General features: G+C 47.8%; 3 protein-coding genes across 3 annotated transcripts in view; 2 read left to right on the top strand and 1 right to left on the bottom strand.

The window, feature by feature from the left end:
- The window catches only part of LOC108164923 (carbonic anhydrase-related protein 10), a 50,274-nt gene extending 26,164 nt beyond the window's left edge, over positions 1 to 24,110 (top strand). Inside the window, exons 3-9 of the mRNA XM_017300910.2 lie at positions 1,762 to 1,812; positions 5,530 to 5,666; positions 5,739 to 5,951; positions 16,904 to 16,999; positions 17,135 to 17,356; positions 19,753 to 19,936; positions 20,195 to 24,110. Of these exons, the coding sequence (XP_017156399.1) occupies positions 1,762 to 1,812; positions 5,530 to 5,666; positions 5,739 to 5,951; positions 16,904 to 16,999; positions 17,135 to 17,356; positions 19,753 to 19,936; positions 20,195 to 20,217 (926 nt within the window). The 3' untranslated portion in view covers positions 20,218 to 24,110. The remainder of the gene's footprint in view (positions 1 to 1,761; positions 1,813 to 5,529; positions 5,667 to 5,738; positions 5,952 to 16,903; positions 17,000 to 17,134; positions 17,357 to 19,752; positions 19,937 to 20,194) is intronic.
- LOC108164924 (N-alpha-acetyltransferase 38, NatC auxiliary subunit-like) lies at positions 9,843 to 10,477 on the bottom strand. Its single transcript, XM_017300912.2, has one exon. It carries the CDS (start codon positions 10,337 to 10,339, stop codon positions 10,001 to 10,003), a length of 339 nt encoding a protein of 112 aa, XP_017156401.1. The 5' UTR covers positions 10,340 to 10,477; the 3' UTR covers positions 9,843 to 10,000.
- Positions 15,467 to 16,033, top strand: LOC108164925 (N-alpha-acetyltransferase 38, NatC auxiliary subunit-like). The gene is made up of 2 exons (XM_017300913.2): positions 15,467 to 15,574; positions 15,639 to 16,033. Exon 2 carries the CDS (start codon positions 15,640 to 15,642, stop codon positions 15,967 to 15,969), a length of 330 nt encoding a protein of 109 aa, XP_017156402.1. The 5' UTR covers positions 15,467 to 15,574; position 15,639; the 3' UTR covers positions 15,970 to 16,033.
- Positions 24,111 to 25,461: the final 1,351 nt, after the last annotated feature.

Below are 25,461 nucleotides of genomic sequence, written 5' to 3'. Positions count from 1 at the left end.
CACAAGAGGCAGTCGGTCGTGGCCATGTAAATCGCAGGGCGCAACATTCTGCCACAGCAACAATTTGTCGACAGCGAGGTCGCCATCCTTTCGGTTGGGTGCCAGGGACACGGGGCCCGGGGCACGGGGCACGGGGCACGGGGCACGGGGCGCAGGGCACTGCAATGACGCAGAGCATTTAGAAATCCATTAATTTCAATCAGTGCCCATGACATTGCATTATTATTATTATTGTTATTATTGGTATTACTCTCGGTTGAGGTTGCTCTTTACATTTGCACCCCTTTTCGCTCTTTTCGCCCCTTTCGCCACTTTTCACAATTTTTCTGCCCTCTCACACTTCCATTGCGAATTTTCAAGGTTTTTTCCGCTGCTCTTGCTCGAAGTATTTTCAAGGGGGACTACAAAAGTGAGGGCAGCTCTCGAAGAGCTGTCGAGATCGCGCACCACTTCATGGGCGTATTGATTTCGAAATTGCACTGCGGGCAGACCCATTCTCTCTATCGGCTGCCGATCAGCGCGGAACACAACTCTCTATAAGAAACCACTGCCCTTCCCTTTCCTGATGGCATCCCATAGGAGTCCTCACCTCACCCGCCTTCGTGCCTGCCAGCAAACTTCCACAAAGATATCTCGAGTGGTGGAAGTCGAGCTCTCAAGGTGTTCTCACCGACTCGGAAAAGTTGCACCGTTCCCTTCCGGAAACTGCAGTGCATTTCACACTGCACTTTGTGGGGGGTGGGCAATGGGGAATGGGGTGTCCCAGGAATGGGCAACGCGTTTTAATGACTCAACATTTCTTGACTTTGATTCGAGTCGCGGAAGGAAAGTAAAAAGTGCAGGTTGCTCGTCTGAGAAAGAAGCAGGGAGGGCGGCCCTGTGGGCATGCGGGCAAGGGGCGTTTTGGCCAAAGCCATTGGCCCGCTTTTTTGTCGGCTGTCAAAATAACAAAGTGCTTCAGCTCCGGGGCCACGAAAAACGGAGAGTGAGAGAGAGAGAGAGAGAGAGTGAGAAGGGGGGTCGAGGCGGGTGGGCGGTGTTGGGGCCAAAAGGCAAAAAGTGTCGATGAATGTTAAAGTTAACAAGTGACGGAAGTGAATTTACAGGACGGGCGGGGCACGGAAGAGAGGGCAAAAGGCAGCCACAAAACAAAGGCAAAGGCAAAGGCAAAGGCAATGGCAAAAACCGAAACGGAACGAGACGAAACGAAACGAAACGAAACGAAACGGACGAGAAACGAGAACGACACGAAAAAATTAAAAGGCAAGTAAGCAAAAATCATTTCCACAGAGTGCAGGACGAAAAGCACAGCACGAAGGAGCGCCAGGACCCCCCAAAAAAAAGGGCTGCCTGGATGCCCCGACAGATGGAGGGAGGGAGGGAGGGAGGGAGGGAGGGAAAAGTAGGGCTCGGACAGCCCTGACATGAGATGGATGGAACTGAAGTTTGCGAATCGATGGCGCCTGGGGCGGAGGGGGAAATGCGATTGCGCTGAAGACAGGAGATCCTCAGGAGATCCAGATCCAAGCGTGTGAGATGAAGGCAGCGAAGAGGAAGCTATCCAGAGGATAGGGCTCCCCCTGCCCCCTATCCCTGCCCCCGAGTGTACCTCCTGCTGATCCGCGCGTTGGCCCGGGGATTGGTCCTTTGTTGCCGTTGTAGCATCATTGCGTATTAGTTTAAGCCAAACAAACCACGTCTTCCGCATTGTCGCCGACTTATGAATCAACTCTGGCTCCCGTTCTCTCGTTCTCATTGCAGTGCTCCTCGCCGTCAGCTGGGAGGATTGGTGGACATACGATGGAATCTCAGGTAAGCCGAAGCCCTCTCCCCTGCCCCCCTGCCCCCCTTCCCCCCTTTAGGGTTTAAGTTTCATAAATACCAACAACAAAGTAAATTTTAATCAAAGCTCAGAGTGAGCGAGAGGGGGAGGGACTGTCGGCGGACAACAATAACCGCGACGGACGAAAGCGAAAAGTAAAATTTTCTGCCAAACGAGGAGCACGCGTCGCTTAAGCAACAAAGTAAAGAGAAGTAAAGAGAGCCGTGACGCCCCGTCCCGTCCCGTTCCGTCCCGTACTGGCAGCCCCCCAACCTGTGTGCTTGTGTGTGCGAGAGGGGTAATACTGCACTCATTTGCGTGAGAGAGGGAGGGGGGGGGGAGGAGAGGAGGAGAGTCCAAAGCCATGGACGGCATTGTTGTTGCCGGTGTAAAACGATTTTCCCAGCGACTGAAGCTGCACGCGTGAACTGCATGGAAAAAGGCACGCCGCTGGATACGACGGAGGAGCCGGCGCCGGGGGAGGGGCTGTGCTGCTCCCACGGGGAAAGCACCATCGAGAGACGAAGCCGATTTGCAGCTGTCAAATGGAAAGGCAGACAAAGTAGAGTCGGGGCGGAGGGAGCGGGGAAGAGCGAGGCAGAGGAGAAGGCCAGTCACCGGAGCAGTAGCTGGAGCAACTTTCCTTTTTTTTGCGCCATTGTCTGGGGCATATCCCCTGGAACGTGATAAGCAAGGACTCCAGGACTCCGACGGGGACTCCCAACTGAGACGGAGACGGAGACTGAGACTGAGACGGAGACTCCGCCAAATGGAGGCGGCGTACATTTCGCCATGTGTCACACGGGGGGAAGGCGGGGAGGCGAAAGGTCCGTGGAGATTATGTCCAGACAGGACGGCAGACAGCCGATAAGCACGGCTCTCTTTCTGTCGCACAGCCACTCTGCCCGGCACTCTCTCTCCCTTTCTCGCGCTCTCTTTCTCCCTGTGTGAAAGCATCCTTCTTAATCTTATTAGAGAGCGACGCCATTTGCACAAGACAAATGCATAAATAAGTTCAAGTGCTTTGAATTTTGAATTGGATTTCGGAACACCCCCAGGGCCCTCGAATTTCCGGGGTAAAACACTGAGGGAGAGGGTGACAAGGGGGAGGTGGAGGTGGAGGTGGAGAAGTGGGCATCGGGAAAAAATCAAACAGAGAGAGGCAGCGCAGAGAGAAAGCCGAAGCGAGTGCCAGATGATCTCCTGCAAAAAGTCCATTCCCGTATCGAAGGGAAATGTGGAAAAACGGGCCCGCAAGGGGCTAGGGGGGTGTGGAGTATAGGTGGGGACATAGTAACACGTGTTGTCAACAAATTGCAACCGAAATCCAGGCGAACTTTGTGTCTCTTTGGCATAAATAAATTTGCATAAGCATTGCATACATGGCAGGAACAGGAGCCAGGACACGGGACCGGGACTGGGACCGGGACTGGGACCGGCACTGGGACCAGGAAAATCCCTCGCTGAAGGAAAGAGAGGACACCCAGCTGCAACGTGCCACTTGTTTAACGTGATTTGCACTCGCAACGAGTCAAATAAAGGCAACCCAAACGAAATCAAACGAAGCGTGCTGCATACCTCAAGGCCCAGACCAGCTCCAACTTCAGTCGGGAGGGGGGGTTCCCCTAACCATCACACGAAGGGAAGAAGGAGAACGGTGAAACTCCAGGGAGCCAGCCAGCCAGGCAGCGAGTCAGCCAAGCCACTAATGTTGTTAATGGCTGCTAAAATCGTTTGGCAATTGCCTCATTGACTCGAAGCAAGGCGCAACTCCCACTACCAGACCACCTCCCCACCCCCACCGAACGGAACCCGACGCCAGACCGCAATTTAATAGACTCGAGACTGCAATATCCTCCATCGCTATCTGCTGCTCTTCATGCAACTCCGCGCCGCCATCGCGTGCTGCAACGCGGTGCATCGGTGGTGGTGGTGGTGGTGGTGGTGCCGTGACACGAAAATCAAACACACACACAAGCACGACGCTTCCGATTTCCGCTGAACGAAACAGGAATTAATGGACGTGCCTGAGAGACGGCAGCACTTACTCAACATCTTGCAGATTACCTGCCTCTTGGACTGTACGTCCAGGAAGAATCGGCGCATCTACGAATCACGCCGTCATCTCTAGACAGCATCTGGGGGCTACCTCTTTTTTTTCTCTTGTTCTCCCAGGGGTTTAGTGTTATTTTTGCCGTACTTTTCATTGGGATCTCCCCGCGAGCTTTCTTTTCGGCGGCTAATGCGATGGCATCGTTGAGGTCAACAATCGCTTAAACGCGTGTACGTGGCATATCTATGATTGAAGCTTTTGATTGCGGCCTCTCGCCCCGATATGGCGGCTGACGCGAACGTGTTGATTCTCGGGCACACTCCTGTCCTGTCCTGTGCTGTCCTCCGCTCGCTCTCCGGGTGCGCCATGCCCCATGCAGCACTACGTGTCGTATACGCAATGCGCCCTCAGGCGAGTCATTTTTATGGATGGCTGAGGCCGCTCCAGCCCTGCATCGCTGCAGCTATGGAAAGGAGGTGGCAAGTGGCAAGTGGCAACTGGCTCTGTGGGAATGTGTGCCATAAATGGGATTACAAGTAGATGGAGTTGATGAGGATGTGGACGAGGATGAGAATGGGAATGGGAATGAGGAGGCGATGAAAGGTTTTTCCGGAATGGAACAGTCTAAGCCGCTAGAGAGAGTAGCATAATCGGTTTATTTTAAGAGAAGAGCGTACATATATAGTACGAAAGGTATGTGGCAGGGAATGGCATCAAATCACTAAATAGGATAGATCCGAAGATATGCATGTGCAAAAGGCTTACATTGAGACCCAGTCCAATGGACTCTTCTTCTGGGCTGCGAAGCAATGCCGAATAATGGATTGTGAATGGGAGGACATACTCGCAGTAATAAAATTGGAAAGGACTATGGAATATTGAAACCATTCATCATATATGTATGTATGATCTCCATGAATGATGGAACTGTGAGAATGGGAATGAAACACGCAATAAAAGAGCTTTCAGAGTGTTCCTTCTGCTCCTCCCATCCCTTGTTCCCATGCGCCCTGTGTGGCCCGGCGACAATTGTTTAGACCAGCTCGACTTGATTTCATATTGCCATAAATTAAGCTCCCAGCCAGGATAAAGTTGGCCAAAACCAAAGCCAAAGCCAACGACAGACAGAACCGAAGATAAACCAGCAATTTTACTGTTTGCCCTATGGTCAGACCCGACAAGGAAGCAGCGGGGCAGCGGGGCAACGGAGCGAAGGGGGGGGAAACTAAGCAAACCGCACAAAATTAAAGCAGTCCTCCGACTGGGGGACGGCGGACTGGGGCAAAAAGGAGCGCAAGGACATGGAAACAGACATGGAAATGGGGAGACGGGGAAAACCAAAAAGGCGAAACCGACGCAGGCCAACACCTATGCAGATGCAGACAAATATTGTAATGGAGGTCAGGTCCCGCCCCACTCTCTCACTCTTTCTCTCTCTCTCTCTCTCTTTCCGTTTTGGCCATTATACAATTTGTGGCAAGTTTTTGCTGCCCCATAGCCCTGCCCTGCCCTGCCCTGATTGTGGTAGGCAAAGGAAACTTTTTGGGAACTGTTTGAGGCAAAGTGGATTCATAAATCTCTCTGGCACCAATGCAAACGCATCGATTTGACAATTTTCGTAGCTAAATCTGAAGATGGACTTTCATCATTGCAGGACCTGCCTTCTGGGGCCTCATCAATCCGGAGTGGTCGCTCTGCAACAAGGGCAGACGTCAGTCCCCCGTAAATCTGGAGCCGCAGCGCCTGCTCTTCGATCCCAACTTGAGGCCCATGCATATCGACAAACATAGGGTGAGCGATTAATAAGTGAAGAGCCGCGAAGACCTATCCAATCCTCCAATTTATCTCTCTCTCTCTCTGTAGATATCCGGACTAATCACCAACACCGGACACAGCGTCATCTTCACGGCCGGCAACGACACGGTGGCCAACTACGATGGCATGCAGACGCCCGTGAACATCTCGGGGGGTCCGCTGTCGTACCGCTACCGCTTCCATGAGATCCACATGCACTACGGCCTGAACGATCAGTTCGGATCGGAGCACAGCGTGGAGGGGTATACGTTCCCGGCGGAGGTAAGTCGACGAGACAAATGTCAATTTTAATTTTGCCCTACCAAGGGTGCCCTTTGCTGGGGCGAAGCCCCAAATTTGCCATTGGACACTTTGACACTCGGGCCTTGGGTTCTATTTCGGTACGGTGTACGGTGTACGGTGTACGGTACTCTCTTCCTGTCAACAGATTTCTTTTAGCTTCCAGCCCTCTTTAACAATTCAATTGTGTGTGATAAGAGGCGGCTGGGGTGAGGGGTTGGGGTTGGGGTTCATTGAGTCAAGTTTTTCAACTTTTCTTGCGTCATTTCTTTTCCATTCTGTCTCATTGCCCGCCCCATTGTGCTCTGTGTCCTGGCTCTAAACTTGTTACCAACTTCACCTTCCTCTTCCCCTTCCCCCTTCCCCTTCCCCCTTCCCGTGCCCCACAAGACTGCTCAAATATTTACACAGATAAACGAGCGGAAGTGTATTTGATCAGCATTTAACGTAGCAAATGTCGATTTGTCGCTGACAAAAAAATAAGGCAGTCAGCTGGTGGAAATACGAGCAAAGAAACGAAGCAGAGTCGCAAACGCAAAAGTCGGTAGCCGAATGTAGATATACCCTTGCAGGTCCTCTGCTGTTATATCATATATTCACCAAATCTGTATCAAGCTTCAATTATCTCATTCACACTTTAAGTATTTCCACTGCGTTGTCAGAAATCATAATACTTCTCGAATAGGGTATTAAAAAAAGTCGAAGGCACCCCACCTCCGCTGCTGGGCGGACGGGATGAGGAACGGAGCACAAACTTCCTAACTTCAGTCCTCAATGTTATCATCAACGCTCTGACAGGTTCAACATTTCAAGCGAGGGAGAGAGTGTGCTGCTCTCTCTTGTCTTGGGCTTTGATTTGCCTGGCCTTGTTCTCTTTGTCGCCCTGCACACGCCCTTATGCTTTCGAGACAAATCATTCACACTTGTTAGAGTGGGAGAAATCTCCCAAGCAGCTTCAGTTGTACATACATAAAACGGTTGTTCACCTTCGTGCATAAATTCGCTTTTGTGACTACTTATTCTAGCTGCGGCGATCGGCTTCGTCTGCACGCATGCCGATCGGGAGAGCGGGAGAGATTTTCTGTCTAAGCATAGTCGATTCCGCTATTTGTCTGCTCTCTCGGTTGTTGTCGGCTCTCACAACTGCACTTGCTGCAGCCAAGAAGCCAGAGTCAGAGGGTGAATGAGTTAGGGAAGGTGAATTATAAGTACAGCTTGGACACATGGAATATATGTACATTGTTTTACATACGTATGTACATACATATGTATGTAGAACATATATTTGCCTACGATTACACAGAAGTATTTTCCTTGATTTTTGCACTTACCTTCAGATATATTTTCATTGCAAGCACACTGTGAATGATTTCACATTGTCATCAATTCCAGCTGTTGAGGTCTGCTGCTGCTGCTGTTCTCTGATGATTTTGTAGGAGTATTGTTTTATTTGTACATTGTTTTATGGCGTCAGCGGGGAGCATATTTATGTGTCATATGGCAGAATGGCAGACGGGGAGGTTGGGGGCCTTCTCTCTTACAGACGTCGACGCAGACACCTTGTCTGCCGGGCCCACAGTCTGCCCATCCCTTTCACGGCATCGCCTGACGGATGAACACATGCGTGCTTCCTTCTGTTTGCCTCCCCCTTCCCGTCTTCACGAATGCTTCAATGTGATTTTCTCGTTCCGCCTGCTTCCTTCTATTTGCGTCTCTCTTCCTCCTCTGTTCCTTGTTGTTTGTCAAATATGATTTAACCTTTCTCTTGTTGTTGTTCTTGTTGTTCTTGTTGCTCTTGTTCATTTTGATGTCAAGTTCATACGCTCACACATGCTCTCTCGCTTCAGTTGATTTTGCTAGCAGTTTATTAAAAATATGCAAATACGCGACTTTCGGCGGTCGGACTGGGCCGGGGACGGGGACGCGGACGCGGACACACACAGACTGGTGGGAGAGAATGAACAAAGCATCTCTGATTACGGATCGGAGTAAAGCCTCTCCCTGCAAGGTATTTTGCGTAGCAGGTACAGCTTTGCTCTGCTAAGTATTAAATGTACCTTGTCCCTCTCTCTTCTTCCTGTATGTTGTGTATCTCTGCACTCGTCGCTAATTTGTCTCTTTCCTGCAGCTGTCCAGATGGGTCTTAATGATACCTATTGATTTGATGGTCCCCAAGAGACATGCCCATAGCCAAATGTGTTGCCAAAATACAATTAATTGCAACACTTTGCCGTTTGTCGTGCTTTCTGCCCTCTCGGCCATAATCTGCAGCTGCTGGCAATAGGCCAAGTTAGTCCAATTAGTCAATGGCCGTGTTAATAAACTCATAATTTCCAGATGCTACCAGATTGAGAACTGAACGAAAGCGAAAGTTCTGGGACAGCAATGCCGTCAGCTCGTCACAAAAATAGGACAAGCCGACCAAAAAATAAGATGCAAATTTTAAAAAAGGACGGAAAAACAGGAAAACTTTAGTTTTTTTTTTTTAAAAGGTCTTGGAATGCACCGCTCTAACGTTTTCCAAATCTAAAAGAGGGGAAAATTAATTTATAATTTATTTTTTTATTTGCGAGCATAGATTTACCTGATGGAAAGAAATCCATTTAACGTCTGACATTGTATTTATTTTCATTTTTTTGAGACTGAGCATTTGTGGTAACAGTTCTTCTTATAGTTTCTGAGATCTGTGTGCCCAGATAAAGACGGGCGGACAGACAGACATGTCTATATCGAATCGGCTATTGATTCTGAGGTCGGAAATGGTTCCTTCTGGGTGTTACACATATCCACTTCCACCAAAAATCGAATATATTCTTTGAGTATCGGGTAAACAAAGGACAGATTGTTCCGGAAAAAGGCTGTAGGGGCATCACTGCTCTTTTCCAGCATTTTATTCCTTCAATCATCTTTGCTGCAGCTGTAGTTCCTGCAGTTTGCTGTAGTATTGCCCAGGATATCAGAGTTAATGCTCCTTTTGAAGCGAAACTCACAAGATTCGGAAAATCTAGGAATAGTTGCCATTTCTGAGAACTCTTCTATGGAGTCTAGTGGGTCCTCAGAGCTTAGCCCTCTGTCCTCGGATTGGATGCTGCTGTCATCTGTCGGGCGGTCCTCAGCCACTTGACTTGACTCGAGTCGAGTTGAGTTGAGTCGAGCTGGGATTGGGTTGAGTGATGGGCGACACAGTTTTCATTTTCATTTTCATTCCCATTAGCATTTCGTTTTGGCTTCGTTGTCGTCATGCGGCGCCTTTGTCTCCTCTCGACAGCCAGCGAACAGGCAATCAAAAGTGAGCCCCCGACTGCAGCTGCAGCGACGGGTTGCCTGCCACAACAGGCTGCCACAGCAGGCTGGAGCGGCGGCAGACAGCAAACAAATAACGATATAAATCTGTTGCATGTCAGCAGTTGGCGACTATCTCCGGCGGTAGAGTAGAGTGGAGTGCAAAGGAGTGGAGCGGTGATCCCCACTGCCGCTGCCACTGCCACTGCCACTGCCACTGCCGCCAATGTCAGCGCAAATTAATTAGAAATCCGGCAGGAGGCCACGTCCTTCCCGTAATCATCTGCCTCCGACTGGTGACTGCCGACTGCCGACTGCCGACAATGAGACGATAATGAAGTATGCGGTGTATTATTTTGGTTAAATTAAGACTAGTTCGACTCCCCTCCCTCCTGGTAGGGTTTCTGGGCAACTTAGGGATCGACAACTCTAAATGCCCCATTTGATTTTAATCTGTTCCGAGAACGGGGCTGGGAATGGAGATGGGAAAGGGGATGGGGAAGGCATTGTTCGGATGAGTGAGCTCTGCTGTTAAGGGTCCTCCTCAAAGAGCAGCAATTCTGAGCTGAAATTGATTTCTCTGGGAGAGAGTATGGTAAAATGGAAATTTAATTTCAAAACTGCAATTCGGTATCACATTTTCTGGGTCTTCTAATTTGTAAAACCTCTGGCGGCTTTCAAATGCAAGTTTATTCGGTTGAATTGAATCCAAGAAAGGTCTGGACTGTACTGTACCGCGCCTTTGGGGCTTAGGGTCCCCCGTGGATGCACATGCAGACAATGTGCTCGCATGGGACTTTTACGGTGCCCAAGAATTTGGGCAGTCCATTCTCCACCGGATACTCGGAACAGTTGCCGAGGACTATATTGACATCAACATCCGTTTGCAGAAACGTTCCCATCAGGACACGTCCGTCCGAAATGACAATCTTCAAGCAGCGTCCCAGCCACTCCAGCAGCTCCGCCATTTCCGGTCCCAGCTCCTTCTGGCCTTCCAGTTCTGCGTGCATCATGATCGTGTACAGGGGCGTCATGGTCGTCCCCTGTCCAGCAATCAAGTTGTATATGGTCTCACTCGGATCAGCCATACCAATCGAATTTGATGTGCACTATTATTATTAACCACACAACTTGCAGGAAATCCGCAAAGCAAAGAATTTAATTGTAGAGATTGTTACGTTTTGATTTACGTATGTATGTCTTTGAAGTGAAACTGAAATGTGACTAAGTGACATATTACATGCCAAAAAATACTTGAAAATATCAAAAACTCGATATCCAAATTCAATACGTAATCATCCGACGATTCCTTGAAGGACTGCTTGATGAAGCGATTCATCGGAGGCTCGGATGAGGATGAGGATGAGGAGGAGAGCACTGGCAAGTACTCGAGCTGCCTGGCTGCTTGGCAGACCGTAACGAAAGCCTCCTTAATGGCCCGGGCCAGAATTTGATCAGCCTTAATGAATTCGTAATTGGCAATTTTAATTAATCCCCACGAAATCCGCACAAGATTGCAGCCGTGTCTTGGATTTCGTTGGATAGGATGCCGGATGCCGGATGCCGGATGCCGTTGTCATAGGATGCCACCAGGTGGGTTGACGGGCTGCTGAGATGATGATGCTAGGGGGATGATGGCAGGACAGGATGATGGCGGGGAGTAATCGAAGGATGCGCTATTTCTATATCCAATGCACAGTTGCTCGATTTTGGATTTTGATTTGTTTTTGGCGGCCGTGCCGTGGCCGGGCGGTCATTTAGCACGTGTTTCCTATGGCTAAAATCTAATCATGCGGCCAGAATATGGCCAAGAGATGGAGCTATCATAGAGATGAGAGTGCCCCCTTTGCTAGCAGTAGGAACGAGAGAATTCTGCTCGCCAAAAGAGCCGACTGGACTAGTACGGATAGACCTCGAGTATCGGTCAAAGAGACGGCCAAAACCCTCACAATCACGTGCTCATCTCTGGTTCCATATAATGGACTGTCCCCACTCAACCCCTTCTTTTGAGGGTACGTTAGACGGCCTGCCAACCTGCTCTCGGCAGCCGTGCGGTCGGCCGCCCACAGCCCACAGCCCGCGGCCCAGGGCAACGGGAACGCCAATGGCAACCCCCACGACCGACCACCAGCTACCGACGACGATGGCTTAACCATTAATTTACGCGCTAACCATGAAAGTACTTAAATATACAAATGTATCTCTGTCCCATCTATCTGTGCACTGCACTCACACAGAGAGAGGGGCTTCGGAGGGGACAGAGACAGTCAGACAGCGACAGAGTGAGTGAGTGAGTGAGTGAGTGAGTGAGTGGCACCGAGAAACGCCAAAATATTTGCTGCTAATGAGGTCGTGTTGTAATTTCGAATACCCCGACAGCCCCTCTACGGTTGCTCCCCCCGCCCAAACAAACCTTCTTCACTCCCCCTTAGCGACCCTGCTACCCAGCCACCCCTTTCCTAACAATCCGTTTAAAGGCCAACCAGCAATTAAAGCGATTTTCGTGCGCGTTCTTTCTCCCTCGCTCCGTTCGTTCGTTCTTGGGCTTCCGCGTTTTAAAACGCTACTAAGTCGTTAATGTGGTCTGAGTGGATTTGTGCTGGTTTTCCCCCTCCCATTGAACCCCTCGTACCCCAGGAATACCTGGAACACCTGGCTGGCTGGCTGGCTGGCGGGGTAATGAGTCTGGCAAAGTTTTTGATTGGATTATGAGGCAAAGAAAGTCAGGTGTTAGAGCGTTACAGGATTGCTTGTTTGCGTTTTAAAACGCCTGAAAGTTGGCTTTATACGGACCAAAGTCGCTTGGAATCTGCTGGGAGATTCTAAAATCGTTGGAGGAAGCGTTTGGAAACGCTGATAGTAATTTTTTTAAGCACAGATTGGAACGTTTCGGGTCGCTCGTAGCTTTTTTTTGATTCGTTTTTAAAACGCGCACTAAGAGCGCTTAAGTTTCTCTCAAATATTTAGTAGTTTCATAATTACTTAGTGACAATTCTTCACAACCGACTCTTCTGGCTGCTATCCATCTGTCGGATCTCAGTGCATCTTCAGCGTTTCCATTTGGGTGCGTTTTAAAACGCAGGCAAAACGCGTGTGGCCTGTGCTGCTCATTTTCGTTTTTGCATATCTTCCGCTCCTATTTTCCCACATCATCCGCATCCGCATCTTCATCTGGCTGTTTGGGGCAGGGGATAATTAGCAGAAAGTGCTACAAGTGCATCAGCCAGAGTGCCAGCGTGGCAGGGAGACAGTGAGGCAGGGGCGAGTCGCTGTGGCAGTGGCAGTGGCAGAAATAGAGCGATCCAGGTCCGGCAAAGTACCACAAACTTCTTCTTTCCCCCTATATCTCTCTTCTGTCTCTACATCTGCCTCTGTGTGTGTGTGTGTGTGTGTGTGTGTGTGTGTGTGTGTGATTTGGGAGCGTGTTTGACAATGTCCCCAGTGCGTTGTTAAGCTAATTTGCTTCATTTGTCTAGAAAAGTGACACACAGACCAAAGAAGGAGCTACGGGGCGCCAAAGTGTTGACATGAGGCCATGTTCTCGGGCCTAGACCAGCAGACACTGCTGTTTAGGCCCGACCCTAGGCACTGGCATGCCATGGCCAACATTAACGGGTCGCCCGCCCGGTCAGTGCAACACGAAAGCCAAGTCAACCAGCTAGTAGGAGCACAGAAGCCAAGGATACCACTAGTCCGCCTGCCCCACCCTATCCTTCTCCGTTTTGCTACCACCACAAATTGGTTGGGGCACACAGTGGAACAGAACAGAATGGGTATGAATAGCTAAGCAGGGACAGAATCAGAGGCAACGAGTCGGTGGCAGGCAACCCGAAAACAATAGCAAAATAATAGAAAAAATACCAGAAAAAAAGACAGAGAGAACTAGTATTATTATAAGAAACAAAAAAATACAGAAAATAATTCATACTAGATAAAAAACCACAAAATACCAGAAAAAAAAAGTTTCGAATGGATTAATAAATAGAGAAATATTATTAATGCTAGAAAAATACCAAAAAATATAAATATTAGACAAAATACTTCGATAATTATTCCGCTTAATCTGCGATAAGTGTTGGTCAGTGATTTGTGAGAAATATCTTTAATGCTACTTTTGTAGCCCACCTACTGTTTGCTAGTTTGGTTTCAACATTTAACCCAGACATTCCGCAGTATATACCACTGTGTGCTCCGGCTTATCGACTCGGCCTGGTGGGAGAGGAGACCCTGGGTGACGGGGGAGGCCCTGCCGGCCTCGACGGCCTGCCAACCTAGGCAAAAGTTTCAGCAGCTGGCCGACGCCGTCGCGCTGGTCGCTTTGGCCGTTCCCCGTTGTCAGCTCGTTTACTCTGCGCCCTGGACTAGGCCTGGTCCTGGAGTGCTGGAGTCCTGGACTCCTAGGGTCTGGTCTGGGCCTGGCTGTGGAATCCATGCAGTGAAAACATGTGTAATTGATCTGATTAAGTTGCCTCTGCCTCTGCGTGTGTTTCAGTGTGTGTGTGTGTGTGTTTGGGAAGAAATATGCCAGGAGCTTGTGCGGACTTCTCCTCCTCAAACAAACACACACACAGTATGGGGCAGACAGCCACACAGGCAGACTGAGAGGAGAGCCCGGAGGGCATCCCGTAACGCCGCTTAGGCTTTGGCTCTTTGGTAGGGCCGGGCGGTGGTGGGGGGGGAAGGGGAAGGGGAGGCTTGTTGTCCGGCTATTTGCTGGTACTTACACTATTTGTTGGCCTTGTCCTTGTTGTTGCCACTCCTTGTATCTATTTGCTTGGGCTAGAGGCTTTTGCTGTTTAATGAAACGGAAATATAACATTTTAGTTTGTGGTCAAATATTGTATCTTTTTTTTTTGCTTTTGTTGCTGTTGTACCACAGTCTGTGTTTGCGATACACAGTAGGGCTTTGAATGGAATGTGGATATCCTTTATGATTCAATTGGAATTCATCTAAGTAGAGAAGTGCGAAGTGTAGCCATAAACGATTTGGAAAGGCCGATTGGAAAGACTATTGGAATATTTTCTCTTCAATCGAAATAGTTTCTGAATTTGAGTAAATATTTATATATATTTTTAGTGTAGATACCTTTTTCGACTGCTTATAGTTAAAATATGTTGTTGGTTTTCGAAGTTTAGGCACCACTTCTCTGAAACTTTCATCGGAGATCTTTGGACAAAGTCGGACACTATCTGTCCGATACGAGAACTTTCAGTTACCCTAATAAAAGTGCCACACAATCTGCCTGGTCTGCCACTAGTGTCATCTATGTATGTATTTTGTTAGATGCTATTCGGTTAATTAAATTTTGTCCATTTCCGAAGCCTGGCATCTTCATTCTGCCACATTCTCGTCAAGACTTCATTTGCATTTGCATTCCACAAAAATAAATGTGTGGACAGTGCGTTTCAAAAGTGTTACAGTGTCTGTTAGTACTACGCGTATTTTATGATTCAAATATTAAAGTTCGATTATTTGTTGGTACTTTAAAAGATTACTGCCATTATAGCTGGGGAGCTCCTATCGACCGATGTAATTCCTTTATGGAATGGGCTTAAATATCATTCTTGCTTAAATATATCTTCCGGTAGTTCAATGGCGAAACGCACTGTTCTTTATTTTTGGACTGCAAATTTTGTTCTATTTGCCGAGCAAGCTCCCTTCCTCCCTCCCGCCACAAAATTCCACTCACAGTTGGTGGAGACCAAAACATTTGGGGAGCAACTTTGAGAAATTTTAATTTAATTTAATTTTTATTTGCCTTGCTGGCCACACATTAAAATTTCAGCATGCATGGAGTTTTTTAATATTTAAATGCACATACTCGTATGCCCCAGTCCTCAAAGTGCTGCGCTTCCTTCTTCTCTATTTTTCTGTGAAATTCCCAAAAAAAAAAGGAAAAGAAAGGAAAGGAAAGGACGACATGTGGAGTCCTGTGGGACCGGACAACTATTAACTGCTCTGCGCCTACAGCCCCATTGCCACACCCACTGTTGAGGCGGAGGGGGGCTTTCTCTGCTATTATTATTATTATTTTCCCTATTGTCTGGAGCATTTCCTTCCGCTCGGTGCGTCTGCCCAGGCCCCACCCGAAACTCGTGAAAATCCCACCGAAAATCCATGTACACATGTTACACAAAGACCAATCGGAGAGAGAGGGCTGCCACTTACGTTTCCAGTGTGGGTAAGCTATACTCTGCCGTTTTACGACACTAACTTCAGCTGTCCAGCTGTCACAGAAACAGCTGTTGTGCAGAAACAGAAGCTACAGAAGCAAAAGAGTAAACTTAAAGCAATTTTCTTGAAAAAACCAAACAAAAACAAGGTAATAGATATTATTATGCAATAATAAGATCCTAAGGGTGTGCTAACTTTTGAAAACATAACAGAATGAACGATCCGAAAGCTGGTGGCAGCCAGAAGCCAGAAGCACCACCGGTCTACATGGTCATCTCCAACTCTCCCGATGAGATGAACGATCCCACCCTGAGTCCGGGTCGTCGCCAGCTCCAGAAATGGCTGGGCCGCCGCATGAGAATTGTCCTAACTGATGGCCGCATCCTGATTGGCGTCTTTTCGTGCACGGATCAGAATGTAAACATTGTCCTGACCAAGTGCCGCGAGTATTTGGTGCAGGGCGGCCAAGGCCGACCCCTACGCACCGTTGTGGTGCAGGGCAAGCACATTGTGAACATCTGCATGGATACTACACAGCCTTGAGTTGCTTTTCTAACATCATCTGTACCATCAAATCGTGTTCCGAATAAAACCCATGTAAAGGAAACAGTTGTCTTGTGTGTGTTTCTCTCACTTTGTGCTGGAAAATCCGTTCCTTTCTTTAGCTGGGAGCTTTCTTTTGGGGCAACCCTCGGTTTCGTCATTTGCTTTGCATTTGTAGGTTGGGGTGTCGCCAGCTCCAGCTCCAGCTCCAGCTCCGGCTCCTACACTCTGCCTTGCTTCAACTCCCTCTCCTGCCGATGCTGTCCCTTCCTGCTCCATCTACTGCTCCTTCCCCTCCATTTCTTCTCATGCATCCTTCGTCTTGTGTAGGCGTTTTGTTGTCGACGTGAAACAAAAGTGCAAATGCATATGTGTGTGTGTGGCTGCCAGAAGGCAGAGCTGGGCTGGAGCTGTGCTCCGCACTTCTTGGACGTTACTCGGAAAACTTTTGGCTAAAAGCAAAATATGTGCTGTCCTGCCGTGATCTTCTCGTTCTCCCTCTCTGTCCCCCAGTGTGTGTATGTTGGCCCACGTGTGCTCGTGCTTGTGTTTGTGTTTCTATTTGTGTGCATTTTGTTGATAGTTGGGATTATTTTTGGGGCAATTTATGCGAAACAAGGCGTGGAGCCCGCTCCCACTGCCACTGCCACTGCCACTGCCTCTGCCCCTGGTGCAGCTGAACCCGGGCCACGCCCCCTTCTTGTTGTTGCCTGTCACCGCTTCTGTATGCATTTGGGCTTAAATTGAGCAACAATAAAGTTTTTGGCCACAGCCAGCCGCAGCCCAAACAAAAGTCCACTGCAACAAAGAAAAACAGGAAAAGGAACGAGCAAAAAAACGACCCATTTTGTGCCCTCTAGCTCTCTATTTATCCCCCCATTTTTTTTTGCAATTTCTCACTGGGCTATCCCTCTTCCTATTGTTTTCTTTGCAGATACAAATATTTGGCTACAACTCCCAGCTATATGCAAATTTCTCCGATGCCCTGAACCGTGCCCAGGGCATTGTGGGCGTCTCCATTTTGCTGCAGGTAAGCATTTAATTCAATCAATAATCGATACTTATCGATACCGATGTAATGCTGCTCTTGCCCCCCGCAAGGAAACCCAAAGAATATCCACCCCTTAACGCCTGTGTGCTCTCTGTATATCTCTGTATTATATAGCTGGGTGATCTGTCCAATCCGGAGCTTCGGATGCTCACCGATCAATTGGAGCGCATACGCTATGGCGGCGACGAGGCGTTCGTGAAGCGACTCTCGATACGCGGCCTCCTGCCGGACACCGACCATTACATGACCTACGATGGCTCGACCACGGCGCCAGCCTGCCACGAAACGGTCACCTGGGTGGTGCTCAACAAGCCCATCTATATTACAAAGCAACAGGTGAGCCATATAAAACATTATTTAAGACCATCAGCAGTTCCAGCTGCAGCTGCAGCTCCAGCTCCAGCTCCAGAGTATGCCGACACTTCTGAGGGACACTCAGAGGGCTCTTACTTTAAACTGGGATTATCAGCCAAGTTATCGGTTAGCTTCTGTTCGAAGTGGTACTAATGTTATAATAAAGTAGAATTCCACACCTGGGGCTGTCAGTGCCCCAGCTTCCGTTTCAGCGACTCCCCAGCCGCTTCCTTGGCCATCTTTCGCTGCTTCTTGGCCGCCTCTCCTTCTCCTGTGATCATTTTTGAGTGATGGCCACCTTAATGTTTACTAATTAGTATACAGTACTCCCTACTGGCCGTTGGCCGTTGGCCCTTGTCCGCTGTCGTTGTTGTTTGTCTCTCGTCTGTTTTATTAGCTAATTTCATTTAAGTTTTAAATTAAGTTTCTGCTGGAGGAGCAGCAGCAGCCGAAGTATCAAGAGCGTCAGAGGCAGAGGCAACAAAGTGGATAGTGACCATAACTCAAAGGAATGGCGGAAAGCACACACACACACACACACACACTCAAGGAAATGGCGGAAAGCATACACACATACACACACAGATAGACTAAGAGAGGGGGGTAGAAAAAATTTAACACAAATGTTTATTAAGTGCAGCGCTGTAATAAAGACGCCAACATGCATGCGGCATGCGGCATGAGGCACGAGGCACGAGAGAGAGTGAGGAGGAGAATGAAGCGGTTGAATGGTGGCCAGCGGCATACGTGTAAACAATGTAAGCTGTGAGAGAAAGGGAGAAAGGTAGGGAAAGAGAGAGAGAGAGAGAGAGAGAGACAGACACACACATGGCTGCATCCAGTGGCAGCAGCAGCAGCAGGAGCAGAGCAGAGCTGAGCAGCAGACTCATAAAAACTTCAACAAGCTCAATGGCACCCATGGGCACATGATTACAACTTGTGGCAGCCATGGAGGACCGACCCATGGAGGATGCCCAGACACCGCCAAGCGACGGGGCAATGTAATTTAGTGGCACGGCCAACGAGAGACAGAGAATGGGAAGAAGAGAGAGAGAGAGAGAGAAAGAGAGGGAGGAAGAGACTGCACCTTGCTGGTAAAAACATAATTTACCAAATTAAAGTAACACCAGCAGGAAAGGAGCAGGAGCAGGAGCGGGAGCAGGAGCCGGACGCAGGATGCAGGACGCAGGAAGCTGCGCGACATGAGCTAAAATTGCAATTAACCCATTAACGTACGCTCTGTCACAGCAAGGGCAGAGATTGAGGGAGCCATAGAGAAGGGAACAAAACAGCTGCATAACGATAATTCCATGCTTCAAATCAGGAAAGATCCATTCGCAATACTTGTAGAGACAGATATCAATGAACGACCAAGCCATATCATGGCCAATTGATTTTTGAAATCACTACCAGACTTTTGTTCATATCTGTGTGGTGTTTGTGGTGTGTGGGCTGTGTGTTTTCGTGGGTTAATTGCCGCTGTCAATCAGCACGGGACGGGAATCCCAAACGTCGTCCATGGCGATTCCATGGCGAAATGCCTTGAGTGCCATTTGGTGTTGCATGCCTTCGGGCGCCTCACCCACACTTCCTACTTAATTCACACTTGAACGGGCACTCGGGGGAAAACCTGTTACCACCCTGCAGCATCAATCCCTCCAGTACACTCCACCACTCCACCATCCCACCGTTCCAGCACTTCACCTCTCCTCAATCAACATCCACATCAACCCAAGCCGAGCCGAGCCAAGCCAAGCCAACCCACGTTTGTCGTGAAAAGCGATTTTGACGGAAGTCAATTGATAAACAGATTGAGTAGATTAAGTGTTATTGACTCGATGTTGTCGTTGTCGTTGTCGTTGTGTCGCTGTGTCGTTGTGTCGCTGTGTCGTTGTCGCTGCTGTGTCTCATCGATGCTGCTGCCGTCGGTGTGTGGGTCCTACTTTGATACGAATTTTATGCATGTACATACTATATATGTATGTATATTAAACTTTTTGTTTTTTTTGTTGTTCAGCGAGCGCTTATTTTTAGGATTATAAAATTATGTCAAGCGTGCCTTCGATGGGGGAATGCTTTACCAGGGGCTGCCAGGGGGAGGATCGATGTGCGAAAAGTTTTATAATTATGCACGTTAAACGCTTAACAGATACGTATTCGGATACGGAAGCGATGCCGGGTCCTATCTACATCTATGGTGGGGTCTATTGTCTCTATAGGAATCATTGATCCACTTCCGCGTCTCGCACTTGAGACATCAAAAATGTATTCGAGAATACAAACAGCCTGCAATTCAAGCACAAAAATACCATAATTTCTATATAAATACTTACAAAATAATCAACTAATACCTTTGCATGGTTGCATTTCCGTTGCAGTTGCATGCCTTGCGCCGTCTCATGCAGGGCAGCCCCGACCACCCAAAGGCCCCGCTGGGCAACAACTACCGGCCGCCACAGCCGCTGCTCCACCGGGCCATTCGCACCAACATTGACTTCAAAACGACGAAAACGAACGGAAAGGCCGCCTGTCCCACCATGTATCGCGAGGTCTACTACAAAGGTACATACATATGTACATCAAATATTATTTTCAGTGTATTTTTGTATATTTTGAAAAGAGTCACCAGGCGGAAATTGGCCAATTGGTTGAATACGCTCAACAGAGATATAAATGAAGGAATCTTAAAAATCTTAAAAAACCTGTCAGGGATCAGCTGGAATAATATAACAGTGCAAAACTTTTGAAGTCATCGTTTAATGGAGTTGTAAAAGATACTTTCTGAATTTTGTATCTTTTTCTCTTCCAATTCTTCCACAGCGACCAGTTGGAAACAGAACTAAGACGTAACTACTATAATGGCCGTTCTGACGTAAAGACGTAGTGACGTAACGTAAGCGCAAGACGTAATTAGCGTGCGGCGTGCAACAGGAGCTTCCACTAAACATACATACATATACAACCCGGCGATGCTGAGGAAAGATCGAGGATTGCTGAGCAGAGCGGAGCGAAGAAAATGGAGAGCGAAGGCGATGGCGAGGGCGGAACGAATACATACACGCATACATACTCGAACATGCATATACATACATATATACATAGGAAGCCGAATAATATTGATAGCGATTACGATAACGATAACTATAACGATAACTAGCATTAAATGTGCAACATTTTTTTGTCTCCCCAAAATCAATCAGACTTTGATTGCAGTCAGAGATACTCCCCCTGGTTTTTTTTTGTGTATGTGTGTGTAGCCCTAAATGAAATACTGCGTAAGTACGATAACTATAACGATAACGATAACGATAGCGATAGCCATAGCGATTACTAGTAATCAGAATTACCAGCATAATCTCTATAACCATAATAATAATAATATATCCTGTATATTTAATGCCAGGCAAAAGTTGCAAATAAGAGATCAAAATAATAATAATAATACCTACCAAACACACAAACACACACAATAGCGAGAAGAATATGCAAGTATTTGTGTATGTATATGTATGTGTATATTAATAGCCGGAGGCAAGTTATGGAAACAGAGAGAATGAGAGAGCATTATGCAAAACCCACCCAAAAAAAACCCAACTAGACGCGCATAGACTAGAAAAAGTACATATATTTTGTTGTAGCCTTTTTTTGTTGTGCGTGATTTAGGCGCTGCTGTTCCCGTAATAGTCGTAACAACAAAATTCTGATACGAAACCAATTTAAATATGACAATCTCTGGAGCCATACCTCTATGCGTAAATATTCAATTGAATTTCGTCAAGAATGGAGCTAGGAAAAAGTGTATATATGCTCTCTTTGATGGAGCAGAAGATCCATTTTCTTGCGGGTAGAAACGAGAGAACTATCATATATATTTTCGGGATATCTTTCTTAAACTTCCGAAGGGTGGGGGGTTCAGCGTGATATTTCTGGATTTACCGCTGCCACACATTTAATTCCAATTTTCAAATTATGAATTGGGTATTTTTGTTTCTTGTTTTTGTTTAATCTATAATCCCGATATGCAAGGCCGAAAATACCCCCGCACGTTGGCATGTTGCATGCACCACACAAATGCGTGCATTTTGCATTTTAAATGCACTTAACCGCAGCATCCACTACCCCCACGTAGCCTCCCAATGGGGCAGCGGCAATGGGCAATGGGCAATGGGGGCGTGGTTTGAGTTTTCAGTTTTCGGAATGGGAATTTAAATCGGAATGGGCATGGGAGCGTGGGAGCGTGAGGCGTGGGCATGGAACTTGTGTAACCGGGGAAGAGACCCACTGTTATCAAACCCACTTACCAAAAGCACCCAGAGCCCAGAGGCTGCCCTGTCGCTTATCGAACAGCAAATGCAACATGAAACCACAAAATCTGTTGCGGTTATTTAAAATCACGTTTAAATACGAAAGTGCAGCCAGTCCCGGATCCCGGAGCCTGGAGCCCGGAGAACGAAGCCCGGTCCAGGGGACCCGCATAAAAATCAACTTTTTAATGGCCGAAAGGAAAATGATTACGTACACGCCGCGTTGGCCCAAAAGCTGCATAACTTTTTCCCTAAATGGCAGCCAGACAGGGGCAGGGCAGGGCAGGGCAGGGGCTTCGGTCTGGGGTCTGGGGTCTGGGGTCTGACTCTCTACAAAATCACATAATAATTTGTATAAATATTTGCATTATTTGCACAAGTTGACATTTTTGTTGCTGGTTTTTGTTTCGTACTCTCGTACTCGTACATATTTTTCGCATTCTGTTGAAACTCTTTCAGCTTTTCATTTCAGTTTTTGTGTGTTATTTTGTTTTGTTCTCAGCTGCTGTGCATCGAGGGATTTGCCAATGGAAAATTATGACTTAAATTAATACATTTCAAATGGAATTTATTTCAGCAGCAGCAGCAGCAGCAGCAGCAGATGCTACCCTTTTTTCAGAGTGCTGAGATCTATAGATGCCCTACAAATGCAGGAAGACGGGTGTAAAGAGTCGAAGGGGCATTTAATACTCTTCTGATTCCCTCCGTACAAATGCACCTTAAAGTTTCTTTCGTTTATGAGTTCGGTTCGTGTGCAAGTTCTCTCTACTGTGATCGCTCGAAGGGGTATCCCGTTGCACTCCTGCACTCCTGCTGACTGCTGACTAATTAGCCAGGCCAGTCCTCGCCAGGGCAAGGCCCAGTCCATCAGCAAACTCAATCCCAACTTTGGCTGACTTTCAATCAATCAAATGGAATGGTGCGGGGCGGGGCTGGGCTGGGCTGGCCAAACTGATTTGCGGTGAGTTCTGCACGAAGTTATGCTGCTGCTTCCACCAGCAGCCGAGGGAAGTGGCTGACCACTGCATCAGGACGGGGCTAACCTGACATATATTGGCAGGCAGGCAGCAGAAGGGAGGCTGGAAACTGGCAACGAGAGCAACCACAGAGATTCTGAATCGTTACTCTGTATCGGATGCGAAGCCTATATTAACCTATATATAGTAAATTTGTCCTTTAATTCATTCGGCACCACCAGGTGGCACTCTGCTCTTAGACCTCCATTAATGGCACTCCACATACACTCCACACACACTCCACACTCCCCTCCCTCGCAGCTTGTGTCTGAGAGGCATATGAGTTTTCCCACCTCTGCGATATGGAGGGTGTAGCCCTGGAACAGGGTATCGTCTAGTCTCTCTTCTTGGGCCACAGGAAGTGGCCTTTTTTCCGATGCCATAAATACTGGACTGCTGCTGTACAGCATTTACGTTATACATATACTTTTTTACACCATTTCATTTCATTTTCATTTCATTTTTCGCATTCATATGCAGATGCGATTGCAGTTGGCCATTTGGCAATTTTTTTACCATTTCATTTCGACTATTGGTCATTTTGGTGATTATTTTTAATATATTGGCCATTGGCCACTGACCGATATGGGGATGGGGGACAGGGACTGTAGACAGGGACAAAAGACAACATCGATCATCGGAGGGGCAGTCGGACTCGGAGACCGGGGCAAGAGAGAGGGCTGGGGGAAAATATTGCAATTTGACAAACAGACAAATTCGTTTATATTCATTGCTGAAGGGTTAATGATAGGGCAGAGTCGTTGGCCCAAGCAATACCCTGTAGCTCAATCGCGAAATGAAGATGATAGATGACATATTAATTGAATATTGATAGACCTTCAAGCAGGACAAGCTCTATGATAGTGCTTTTTAGGGTATCTTTTAGATAACCATATGGCTCTGATGACTCTAATAAATTATTCCCTCGCCTAAGTAATCCCTCAAGTAATGGGCACAAGATATTCATGTGTATCATTCAAGTGATTTGGACATCCATTTATTGATGACTAAAGAAAAGATTCTCCATTCCCAGATCTTCTACTAAGAACATACGTTACGTTCAACGAGTAAATAGTTTGGTTATTTCCACCAGAAGATTCCACTCTCAGATACCTTCCAGTTGAGACTTCCACGGGAGATTATCATTTCTAGTTCTATAAAAACCAGAAACAGAAGCAGATGAGCAGAGCCAAACAGCCTTTGGGCTTATGGAACGCAAATTCCATGACTGGTTATGCTAATGCCCCCCAAGAGCTGCCCCCCACAGGGCCACACAGTTGATGGGAGGTATGGCACATGGGGTCTGCGCTCTAATGCTGCAGTTGGGTTATCGCTGTTGTCCACACAACACTAATTAAATTATGGAAATTAAATTGAATTGAGCATATTTGTTGTTTGCAGTTCATAAATTCCCCCCCCCCCCCCCCCAACGAGCTAAAATGTCCAAAGCAGGGCCTGCCCCTGCCCCTGCCCCCCTCTGCATGCATGTAAATCATTTTACAATAAAATGCATCGCACAGCAGCAGTAGGACAGCACTACAGTACAGTAGTACAACAGCAGCAGCAACACACTTAATTATGACATCATTAATTTTTAATAATGACAATTTTGCGACAATAAATCACTTAACTAACACAAATGCACAGCGGCGAGTGGTGAGCGGCGAGCGGCGAATGGCGAGTGGGGGAGAGTGGCGAGTGTGTGTGTGTGGGGGCGAATGCCAGGGTTGCCAGCGATATGCATGAAATTAGTAAACTTTAAACAATGCACACCACACAGAGACACAGAGACACATAGACAGGCAAATGGGCTGGCAGAGAGTTGACCGAGGGTTGGGGGCGGGGGGCATAAGCAAATAAACAGATTGACTGTCCCCACAGCCTTGTCCTGGCATTGAGTGATGGCAGCCCAACACACGAGAGAGGAGGATGTTGTCCATGGTCCATGGTCCATGGTCCATGGTCCATGGCTGTTGCTGTTGCTGTTGGGAGTGTGTGGGGGAGGAAGATGGAGAATGGACTGGACTGGCTTCACTGGGATGAATTTAATTAATCTCGCTACCGTCAGTTGCACACAATTGCAATTAACTTGCAACACTCGCATAATTACAGGCGACCTCATGTTTTGCTACTTATCAGCATCAACATTGACCCAACAACAGCAGCAACAGCCAGGAGCCACATTGGAGCTCCCTTATGGACCCATCGGATACCCTGAATGCCGGTAACATTATGGCTGAAGCAAAGAATCTTTAAATTCTATGATACGAGTGGCGCGTAGCGAGTAATTGGAATGGCGAGTACAAAGTGGCGGCGAGCGCCCGATGCGAGTGGTTTGAATGAATGAAAAAATCCATATTTCAGATCAGAGTGAATCCAAGCTTATCTATTATTTCTGCATGCCGTCGTTCGCTTTTGGTCAATGGGTATAACATGCGACAAGCTTTCTCTGACACATGAACTTTCTCTCTCCTTCTCTCTCTCTCTCGCTCTGTTTCTCTGTGTGTGTGTGTGTGTAGTGGTTGGCTCATTGGTCATTTGGTTGCAGCTCTCGGTCGGTGTTAGCGGTTGCTCGTCATCGTCATCATCAACGTTGTTGGTGCCAGTGTTGGTCAGCGCCTGATTGCAAATGTTGTTGCAGCATCAGATTGGGGTGGGGTGGGGTCGGCGGTAGGGGGTCGGGTGCTATTTGTTAATGCCTGTAGAGCACAAAGCTGCTGCTGCTGCCTTGTGGTCGAGTGAGGCACCTGCCGCAGAGTTTCCACCT

The sequence above is a fragment of the Drosophila miranda genome, chromosome XL (assembly GCF_003369915.1).
Source record: "Drosophila miranda strain MSH22 chromosome XL, D.miranda_PacBio2.1, whole genome shotgun sequence".
Taxonomy (NCBI): domain Eukaryota; kingdom Metazoa; phylum Arthropoda; class Insecta; order Diptera; family Drosophilidae; genus Drosophila; species Drosophila miranda.
This window is presented reverse-complemented; position numbering and strand designations above follow the sequence as displayed.

Coding starts and splice junctions, on each gene's coding strand:
- LOC108164924 (XM_017300912.2), bottom strand. CDS start 10,339: ATGGCTGATCCGAGTGAGACCATATACAACTTGATTGCTGGACAGGGG.
- LOC108164925 (XM_017300913.2), top strand. CDS start 15,640: ATGAACGATCCGAAAGCTGGTGGCAGCCAGAAGCCAGAAGCACCACCG.